The following is an 11,014-nucleotide window of genomic DNA, read 5'->3' as shown; positions in this document are numbered from 1 at the left end:
TGGGCAACCTGTTCCAGTGCTCTGTCACCCTATGTCACCTCTGTGACCCAGGTCCCTCAGCCCATCTTCATAAGGAAGATCCACTGACCCTGGAGGCATTTATGGCCAGACTGGATGGGGCTTTTGGGCAACCTGATCTAGTGAGAGTGGCCCTGCCCATGGCAGGAGTGTTGGAACTAGACGATCTTTGAGCATTCTGTGGTTCTATGTTCTGCTCCCTTAATCATCTTAGTGGCCCTGTGCTGGACTCTTCAAAGTAGTTCCCTGTCCTTCCTGAACAGGGGGGCCCAGAAGTGGACACAATGTTCCAGATGCCCAGCACTCAACACAATATTCCAGGTGCGGTCCCACCAGGGCGGAGTAGAGGGGGAGAACCTCTCTCCACCTGCTAGCTGCGCCCTTTCTAACACACCCCTGGACGCCCCTGGCCCTGCCCACCAGCGCACGCTGCTGGTCACGGTCATTCCGCTGCCCACCAGGACCCCCAGGCCCCGTTCCCCGATGCTGCTCTCCAACAGGTCCGTCTCGTTTCCCCTCCGAGCGATGGGCAGGACTTTTCAGGCCAAACCCCCTTGTTTTGGTTCTTACGGGTTTCGGCTCCTTCCCTCCGCCGCCGCCAACCGCGGATGCGCGTGCGTGGGGGCTTCGCACCTCCCGCCCTCTAGGGGGCGCTACACCCCGGCGGCGGGGCGAGCGCCCGGCTCGCAGCCGCTTCCGGTTCGGCCGGCGCATGGCGGGGGACGGCGCAGCGGCGGGCCCGGCCGCCTCGCGGGCGCTGCTGGACGTGGGGCGCCGCGGAGGTGAGCGGCCGCTTCGGCGGGAGCCCCGCTGCCGAGAGGTGCGGGCCGGGCGTTGGGGTCGGCGCTGAGGGGCTCAGCCCGGGCCGGGAGGTTGGGGACGGGCGAGCCGGGGAGCGAGGGCTGGGCTCGGCTCCGTTCGCGCTGAGCCGCGGCCTCTCCCGCCGGCGGGCTGCCTGAGGTGCCGGGGGGCGCGCTTCGGCCCCCCTGGCTGCCGGTGCTTCAGTTTTCGTTCCAGCTGACGTGTTCTGAAGGGCTGGCGCCATCCGGGCGCTGCTGAGATAAACCGGAGTAAATAAAGGCGGGGCGGTAGGTGCGGTCTGTCCTTACCCCGGTGCAGCATTTGACACCGACTCGCACGGCGTCCTCGTGGCTAAACTGGGGAAGGGCGAGCGGTGAGGTGGACTGAGAACTGGTCGAAGGGAAGAAGCCAGCGAGTTCTGATCAGTGGGACAGAGTCTAGCTGGAGGCCTGTGTCTAGTGCAGCCCCTCAGGGGTTGGTACTGGGACCAGTACTGTTCAATATATTCATTGATGACCTGGACGAGGGAATCGAGTGTACAGGCAGCAAGCTTGCTGACCGTGCAAAACTGGGAGGGGTGGCTGACACACCGGAGTTGTGGTGCCATTCAGCAAGACTTAGAGAGAGCTGGGCGGGGAGAAGTTTAATGAGATTTAACAAGGGCAAGTGTAGGGTCTTGCACCCAGACAAGAACAACCTCAGGTACCAGTATAGGTTGGGGACTGGCCTGTTGGAGAGCAGCGCAGGTGAGAGGGACTTGGGGGTCCTGGTGGACAGCAGGATGACCATGAGCCAGCAATGTGCCCTTGTGGCTAAGAAGGGCAATGGCATCCTGGGGTGTATTAGAAGGGGTGCAGTCAGTAGGTCAAGTTGGGTCCTCCTCCCCCTCTACTCTGCCCTGGTGAGACCACACTTAGAATTTTGTGTCTGGTTCTGGGCTCAGTTCAAGAAAGACATAGAACTTCCTCAAAGAGACAAGCACGGGGTCACCAAGATGATTAAGGGAGTGAAGCACCTTCCTTATGAGGAAAGACTGAGGGAGCTGGGCCTCTAGTTTGGAGGAGACTGAGGAGTGACCTTATTTATGTCTATAAATATGTAAAGGGTGGGAGTCAAGAGGATGGAGCCAGGCTCTTCTCAGTGGTGGCCAGCAATAGGACAAGGGGCAATGGGTGCCAGCTGGAGCATGGGAGATTCCATGTGAATGTAAGGAGAAACTTTTCCACTGTGAGGGTGACAGAGCACTGGAACAAGCTGCCCAGAGAGGTTGTGGAGTCTTCTTCTCTGGAGGCATTCAAAACCTGCCTGGATATGTTCCTGTGTGATTTAGTCTAGGTGATCCTGCCCTGGCAGGGGGTGGATCAGACTGGATGATCTTTCAAGGTCCCTTCCAACTCCTGACGTTCTGTGAGTCTATGAAAGGGGAAAAAACCCTGTTAAAATAGTAATTGCTTTCATAACATTTCTATGAGGATAACAATGTTAAAAAGAAATAAAGCTTCATTGGAATTAATGATAAAGGGTGGGTGGCTGTGTTGGTGGCCCTAAGAACTGACCTGTGTGATGCAGAGTTTCCCTGCATCCTTTGGATTTTACGATGATCCTACTCTTGAGCATACTTATGTAGGTCATTAGCACCACGGTTTGTGGCCTCCTTTCATTGATGGCCATGGCAGAGGTGTGCATGAGGGATCCAGATCAGTGTAAGCAGCAGGTGTTGGATGTTACCTCCTTACATTCGGCTGTGGGTTATTGCAGGTACTTTCTCTGTGTGTTGATGTCTGTTGCTAAATAAATCTTGATGAACGAGTTTAAAACAGTGTGAGCCTATAAGAAATGACCTGCTGGGTCAGACCAGTCGTCTGTGTAGCCCAGTTTTCTGTCTCCCATTGACTGCAATAGCAGATGACAGTTACAGAGAACTTGTTAGATTAACTGCTGTGTGCATCCTGTTCCTGTAAGTACCCAGTATCTGCAGTTATAGGGGTGGGGATGTTAAGGGGGTATGTTCCTGCTCAGTCCTTTTAGTATCAGGTTATGGCTCTGGTGCCCTGAACTTGTCTAATTCTTTGTTAAACCTGCTGATGCAGCTGCATTCACAGCCTCCCATGGCAGCAAGTTCTAAACATTCTCTGTCTGTTATGTACAGAAATACTGAGATGATCCCCCTAAAGAGACATCAAGAAACAGTTATTTGCAGGAGGCAGAGGCAGTTGAATCTGCATGTTTAGTCTTGATACCGCAAGGTGGACAAGTAGGGGCAAGAAGAGAGCCTCATAGTTAAAATGTGACATTTGCAGTTGACATGGATAAACATTCAGATACTTGTTTGTTTCCAGGACTGGAAGAAACCTTGCTGATTAGTTCAAAATGTAGCAGCAAGAAGGGCACAACTTTACAGACAGTTAGGATGCCAAGGAGTAATGGTAAGTATGACTTTGTTATTGGAACAGCTTCAGATAGTAGGTAGCATCGTTGACATAACTTACCTTTGCCTCAGCACCTTCCTTTCAGTAAGGAAGAAACTTTTGTGTTTTGTTTCTACTGGTGTTAGATCCTCTGCTGCAGTTGCACATCCCAGGGGCTAATCAGGTAACTGCTGCTGCTCAACCAGACAGTGGGGTGCTGGGCGTTACAGCTCCGAGTTCTTAGGGACTTCTCTTTGCAGAAATACTCCCACTGTCTGGGACTCACCAGGTTGTGCCTCTTGTTTTCATTTAGTCAGCTGCTTACAAATCGGTGTGTGTTACCTAGATCACTTTCAGGTAATCAGTGTGCTGGCAGATTTATTAAGCTGGGTCATGTAACCATTCATTCATAAGAAATTAACTTGAATGCATTCACAAAACTTTTTTCCTTTGACTGAGCTAAGTTCCTTCTTCCTTCATCAAAGCTACATGCAGATTGCTAACATTCTTTTCAGTGTAGCAGCCTGCATAAGACATCCTGTTAAAATTGTTATTCTTTAAAGGTAGTATATCTTCAGGAGTTTTCATGAAAATGTACCAGAGTTTTTTAGTCTCAGATGGTTCTTAGACAGTATAGAGTTGATCTGGGCTTCTTAACTCTTTTCACAAGTGATTTGTCAGGATAAAATACTTGGTGTGTAAAACCACTGAATTTTAAATGGACTCCTGGGATATTTCTGTAGAAGATAAGTGCTTTATACTTCTGCCCAGACCATCCATCTCTCTTCCACCACCTTAATTTCAGAGCCCCTTTTGATAATTATGCTGAACTTGCTTTATTGTGGAATGACATCTGTGGCATCTGTGCTACAGCTAATTTTTCCATCTTCTTTGAGAGCTTCAGTCTATCCTTTAATGGGGAAGAAAAGGAAACATAATTGTATTTCCACTGGAGGTAATACCAAGATGGAAGTTTCTCCAGATGACACTCAACATGTATTTAAAGCTGTGGAATTTACAAGCAAGTTTTCTGTAGTCACTTTTTGTTGTAAGAATCTGAATGGAATTGTTGAAGCCATTTCTTCCTGTGCCACATGCTGACCAAGAGATTATAGCTTTTTGCTGTTTATGTATTTATTGTATATGAATACTATTCTAAATCCTCCTGTTAAAACTTCTTAAATGTGGTCGGCGGCTGGAAGTTATAGTTGAACTGGAATCTGTTTCAGTGCTCAGGTTTTTGAGGTACAACTGTATAAATTCATGTGCATCTGTTGGTGTATCTGCATGTGATAATTATTTCTTTTTCAGTTTTGGACCGAGTGCAGAGCTTTTTACCACAGATGGCCCTTGCAAATGATGAACTGAGAAAAAAAATGGTAACAGCACCAGCTCATCAGTTTGATATTGAAAATCTGGACAGTGCAACAGAAAAAGTTATAGAAATGGTAAATACTTAATATATATTTTTATTTCATAAAGTAAATTTAGATGGGGTTAAAATGATTCTCTGATCTTAGAGTGAGCTAAATTGATATATAAGGTTATGTCTTTACCATTTTCATCTGTGATCTGCAAATTCAAAACATAGATATAATAAAGATGCTTATTTGGTTAATATTTATTACTTGGTTTTCATACTTGCAGCATCTAATGGTTGGGGATGAAGTAGTTTAAGGCCAGAATAAGATATACTTTTGAATCAGGAACTCTGAATCAAAACTAAGTCACAACTTTTTAAATGCCTCGTGGGTAATTCGGTTTAGAAACTGGACAGTGTAAGGCACAGTAAGGCATCACGGAAAGCTTTCATGTGACAGTGATAACTGGCTTTCAGCTGTGGTTTTTAGGGCTGGCTCTAGGTCTTGAACTTATGAAAAGCTGTCAGTGGTGGTGTGGTCCTTTATGGCTGGTGTTTGTCTATTTGTTTACATTCATGTCAATATTTTCTACTGTGTTTAACTGAAGTGCTGCAGCCACTTGCTCATGTGAGACAATTTTAGTAAGAAGTTGATGTGATATGTGCACATCCCAGACAAAAAAAATGCCTTCTGGCCTGCAGAGTCACTAAGTGAAAGGCAGAAACAAGGCAGGCTGTGGTTTGGTGTGTGAGCTGACAGAATGATTGGCCACTGGAGTTCTTGTAGATGGTACCCAGCCTGCAAGCAGTAGGTTGTCCAGTGCTGGTATATCCAGAAGAATTCCAAATAAATACTGAGAGAACAAAGTGGATCATCAGAATTGTTTGTTTTAATATACTGAAGTGGGATGGGCAACTTGGACTTGAATTTTAAAGGATTTTTCATGTGATACTGTCTGAGAAGTGTCATGGCTTCATAATAGACAAGCCAGGAGACCAGGTGATTTACAGTGTAATGCTATTTGCAAATCACTGAAGAAACTGATTTGCATCTCAAATTCCTGTATTTTGCTTTGTGGCTTACAGGAAATTTTTGAGGGGAGGATTATCAGTTGAAGACAGATGTTTACAGAGAGAAAAACAGACCTCAAAAATCATGGCTCTGTGTATGGAAATATATCATCACTTCTGCTTCAGAAAATATCCTGGTAGTTTTACAGTAGTTGTAGTGCCGTGAACACTACTGGGTTATGAAACACAAACTATATTAATAAACCTATAAACACACATTCGTAAATATATCAGGACCCCTTGTAAATTAAATGGTTTCCTTGAAAATTACAGTTTTGATGCCTCCTGGTCATCAGTTTAAATAGCTGATTCAGACTTAGTTCAGCTATTTACTTGTGTCTGATGTAAAAATAGCCTCATAATTGCTATAAGGCAACATAAATTGCAATTTAAATATTTAGGAATCTCACCATAAGTTTCATTTGTCACAATCCTAGGAGAACCTAAGAGTCTTTCTAAGTGTGGTTGTGGTTTTTTTATGATAGGCTGTTTCATGTGTTTGCTTTATGTTTTATTCAAAAACATATGATAGATGTAGTAACCAAGTGTTAACTATGGGGTTTTTTTCCCAGAATGTGGCTGTAGTTGAACTGAGTGATTCTGATACAGACGAAGAGATACTGACTTCAGAAGATGAGTCTGAATCTGAAGATGACTGTACAATGGGTGAAGTGACAATAGACAATATCAAGTTTCCTAAACAGAAGGGAGAAAAGAGCAAAATAGAAATTTTGGACAGCAAAGTGAATGAGTAAATCCATTTTTATTTTACTTTAAATTGAAAAAAGTAGTGTTTTTACTTTGAGGGCTTGGCCCACAAAGCTACCTTCTCTCCCAACGTAGCATCCTTCAGGATCATGTGAAATGCTGTAGTTTACGTGGTGGAGAATTCAGGATCCACTCGTGACTGAGACAAGCTGGATTTCTGAAGAATCAAGTAACGGTTTTAGTCATCAAGCAATATGGAAACGAACTGCATCATCAGTTGCTTCATTCCATGGCTGGAATTCGGGGCACTGAACTAGTTAAGCTAAAGTTCTTGCTCTCTTGCTTTGTTGAAGAAAGATTTTTGTAGTGTGCTAGAAGTTTTTACTTCACGGGCAGGAAAGAGTTAACTGGGTGCCGGGGGGGGGGGGGGGGGGGGAGCGCGAGGAGCGGGGGGAAGCTTTGGTTTTGTATTTCATACCCTGCAAGTCTAATGTACAGTACCTTCAATATTAAACATTATCTTAAAGTACAGGAGAGGTTTGTCTACATTGCATTCATGACAGTGAATTGAACACTAATGCAGTAGCTGCTGAGCTGATGCAGCAGGGGCAGCCACGATGCAGGAGAGTGTTCAGCAAAGGATTACTCCTCCTCTTTGTATGCACCGAGCTCCGTAGCGTTACGGGTAGGTTACTAGCTCATAGCTGGAATGTTTGTGGCTGTAGTGAAGGTACCCTTGGTGCTTAAACAATCCAGTCTGCCTCTCTGGTGTGAGTTGCTTTAAGCTATGCTTTTCATCTCCTGCTTCCCCTGCCATGTTTCTGTCCCTCTCCATTTTGTTAACAACTGTCACAAGAATAAGAAGGTGCATTTTCAGCTGGCCTGTATTTAGGTTGGTTTGAAACAATTCTGAAACCAAAATCAGTGAAAGTATGTCTCATTCATACTTACCTCACATTAACCAAACACTGGCATTTGGGCTGTTGTGTTTGCTTTGCAGATCAGTTTGCATTTCAGAAGTATGTGTCATGCTCCTGGATGGTTTTGTTTCTTCGAGGAACTTTGTATTTTCTATACCATTAAAGTAAATTTTTCTATATTGTATTTGCTGAAATATTAAACAATGTCATGACATGAAACCTACAGTTATTTACAGAACTTGTTTTGAATCCCATACTTAAACCTGTAGTTACGTTTCTTTAATATTTGTGGTAAGAAAAGGCAAGGATTCTGTTCTGTCTGTCACAAGGTGGTTTTTCAGAAATAGAAGGGGGCATGATTTACTGGAATTTATTGGGATAACTGGGCAAACCACAGAACGTTTTAGGGAATGGGAAGGATGGGAATCAAAGAAGGGGAATGCTATTTTTAACCACAGCCTGCAGACCAGTTAAAGCTTTGGGTGGAGTTGTAGTCTAAGAAGAGCACATTGCCTGAAGTAGGCTTAGTTTCTTGGATAAGGTCTCCATCTATGGAAAGCTTCTCTTCAGACTGAAGAAACTTTGAAAGCCAACATGTTAACTCAGACATTTTACAATGAATTTTCTCATAGATTTAAAAAATAGAGATAAAATATGAAATACAAAGTAGCAATGCTCTATAAAACAGTGAGAACAGTCCATGTGCACAGACACAAAGTGACTTTAATCTGGTACCGTAACCACCTTCCGAATCACAGGCTGATCACACATTCCATAAACAAAAGGGTAGAAAACAGTTCCAGTAACTTTAGCCTGATATGCATAGTTTGACACCGATGTTGAACTCTGTATGTACTATACAAAGATCATAGTAAGTGCACTTTCTTGCTTTGATTTACTTCTTATGGCACAAAGGTTTTCTGTACTGCTGAAGGATCACCAGAGCAGAATGTTTAATTGCTACTGTAAAGCTTGAACTGGTTTATAGCAAAAATGACATCATCAGTATATTTTAGTTCCACTTTAGGAGAAGCGTAATGACTAAGGTTTTAAAACAATCGTGTAATATTACGCTCACATAACTAAGAAGAAGTAGACATGTGAGATCTCATTCTTCAGTTATTTAAAAAACCAAACAAACCCACCACCCATGTTCCTGGGGTTTTCTTTAGGGGCTTTGTGCTAACAAATGCTGCTGCCTAAGTTAAATAACTTTGGGTTAATTTCCTAATGCTGAGACTGAAATTGGGGCCTGATTTATAGAAACTTATCCCTGGAATGGGTGTTTTGGTTTGGGGGTGGTGGTGGTTTTGTTTGGGGTTTTTTGGGGTTTTTTTGACTTGCAGCACTGCAGACAGCATCTCCTGGGCATGGTGTGAGTGCTTCACGGAGTCTAAGATTCCAACTCTGCCAAAAGTTTCCTTTCCAAGTGAGGATGTTACTTTAATATTCCACAGTGATAGCCTTGGTTCTGAGGTACTCGTGAAGAGCTTCTTCACCTGTACAAGCACAATATTCCCCGGTTAGAGTAGCAGCCAAGTGAGAGAATGTTGTCAGACTGTAGCTGTATTTTTCAGAAAACATTTCAAACGCTTTAACCAGTGGGAAGCCAGTCACAAGCCGTGCCCCCCAGGCCTCAGTCTTGGGGCCAGTCTTGTTTAACACCTTTATCAATGATCTGGATGAGAGGATTGAATGTGCCCTTGGTAAGTTTGTAGATGACACCAAATTGGGTGGAAGTGCCCATCTGCTGGAGGGTAGGAAGGCTCTGCAGAGGGATCTGGACAGGCTGGATCCATGGGCTTAGGCCAGTTATATGAGGTTTAACAAAGCCAAGTGCCACATCCTTCCCTTTGGTCACAACAACCCCAGGCAGCACTTCAGGCTTGGGGAGGAGTGTCTGGCAAGCTGCCCAGCAGAGAATGACCTGGGGGTGTTTGTCAGTAGCTGGCTGAATATGAACCAACAGTGTGCGCAAGGGGCCAAGAAGGCCAACAGCATCCTGGCTGCTCTCAGGATGTGGCCAGCAGGACTAGAAGTGAACATCCCCCTCAGCATTTGGTGAGGCTGCACCTCGAGTGCTGTGTTCTGTTTTTGGCTTCTCACTACAAGGACTTTGAGGTGCTTAGTGTGTCCAGAGAAGGGCAATGAAGATGGTGAAGGATCTAGAGCCCAAGTCTTAGGAGGCACAGATGAGGGAACTGGGATTGTTTAGACTGAAGAAAAGGAGTCTGAGGGGAGACCTTACTGCTCTCTGTAGCTACCTAGAAGGAGGTTGTAGGGAGGTGGCGGCTGGTCTCTTCTCCCTAGTAACTAGTAATAGGACGAGAGGACATGATCTCAAGTTGCACCAGGGAAGGTTTAGATTGGATAGTAGGAAAAATTTCTTCTCTGAAAAAGTGGTCAGGCATTGGAACAGGTTGCCCAGAGAAGTGATTGAGTCACCATCCCTGGAGGTATTCAAAAAATGTGTGTCACTCTGGGACATGGTTTAGTTGACATGGTGGTATTGGACAGATGGTTGGACTTGATGGCCTTAGAAGTCTTTTCCAATGTTAAAAGATTCTATGATTCTATTTGAGTCCTTAAGGAACAATGGAAACTAATAAACTCGCCCTCCCACTATGATTTACAGAACTGGTTTGACAACAGCTGTGGAAAGAAAAAGGAGCTGGTATTTAAGCAGCAGCCACCTGGGTAGGACTGAAACAGTGGCAATCTCTACATGGTCTTTGGGGGCTCATAATTGAATTTACAAACTTTGGATTGCCTACATTGAAGTTTCTAGGTAAAGAAGCTGTGTAAAAACTGGTAATCTCTTCTTCCTCATGGCATTACTCATTTTGGTTTCAGGAGGTGTCTGATACTTGCTCGAGATTCCAAAGGCTAAAATCTGTTGTGTCCCTGAACATCTTTTTTCCATTTTTCTTGGCCATGAGGCTTGATCTGTCCAGACTCATAGAGTTTCTTTGACACTTTTTAAAACTGGTTTTGAAAAGAAAAGATTTTTTCAAATGCATCTTTCTCTGTGGCTGCAGATTTTGATGACGTTTCTAAGGCATTAGAAAATTTCCCATGCTCTCAGAAGCTCAGAGGAGAAACCTGAATTAGTGTTCTTTCTGAGGGAAGAGGAGACTTTGGCCAACACCTTTGCTGCTTGACAGCATTTTGCAGGCAGCTCCGGACAATGTGCAGTCTGGCTGCCCCGAGAGGAGCTGGAGAGGAATATTGGCTGTGCTGCCAGCATTGTTTAGGGAATGTACAGGAAGGGCTGGACTGGGGGTACTGAGGCGGGAATATTGTAGGGATGGGAGAGGAACTTAATTCCTGTAATCAATGGGATGTCAGAGTTGCAGGAAGTGCATCCATAGCTCATGTTTTACTACACAGGCTCTACAGAGGGAAGGTTTGGATTATCAGGTGAGAAATGACAGAGGGAGGGAACAACTTACCTAAATCTTTCCCAAAGCCCGACTGTTTAAATCCACCAAACGGCGCTGCCACATCAGTTTTGTTATATGTGTTAATAAACACTGTCCCAGCTTCTAGCTTTTCACTGATGTAGAGAGCTTTGCTTATGTCTTTTGTGAAAACTCCTGAAGCTAAACCATATTCTGTGGTATTCGCCCGCTGCAGCACTCCATCAACATCCCTACGGGGAAAGAAAGGATTTAACTGCAGCCAGGTAGCACAAACAAGTGTCAGGAACCTTCCACCCTCAATGCCAC

The 11,014-nt window shown here is 44.8% G+C and overlaps 2 protein-coding genes across 2 annotated transcripts in view; one reads left to right on the top strand and one right to left on the bottom strand.

Moving 5' to 3' along the window:
- Positions 1–730: 730 nt before the first annotated feature.
- NOPCHAP1 (NOP protein chaperone 1) lies at positions 731–6,666 on the top strand (the record flags this gene model as incomplete). The annotated part of the gene is given in 5 exon segments (XM_084264412.1): positions 731–812; positions 815–838; positions 3,159–3,245; positions 4,539–4,675; positions 6,231–6,666. Coding segments are annotated over 5 exon segments (513 nt in total). The 3' UTR covers positions 6,414–6,666.
- A 189-nt stretch (positions 6,667–6,855) lies between these two features.
- The window catches only part of ALDH1L2 (aldehyde dehydrogenase 1 family member L2), a gene marked incomplete at its 5' end in the record, with an annotated part of 31,019 nt that continues 26,860 nt past the window's right edge, over positions 6,856–11,014 (bottom strand). Inside the window, 2 exon segments of the mRNA XM_084264401.1 lie at positions 6,856–8,785; positions 10,739–10,938. Coding sequence (XP_084120527.1) covers positions 8,730–8,785; positions 10,739–10,938 — 256 coding nt within the window. The 3' untranslated portion in view covers positions 6,856–8,729.

The sequence above is a fragment of the Gallinula chloropus genome (genome assembly GCF_964237585.1).
Source record: "Gallinula chloropus genome assembly, chromosome: 1".
NCBI lineage: Eukaryota > Metazoa > Chordata > Aves > Gruiformes > Rallidae > Gallinula > Gallinula chloropus.
This window is presented reverse-complemented; position numbering and strand designations above follow the sequence as displayed.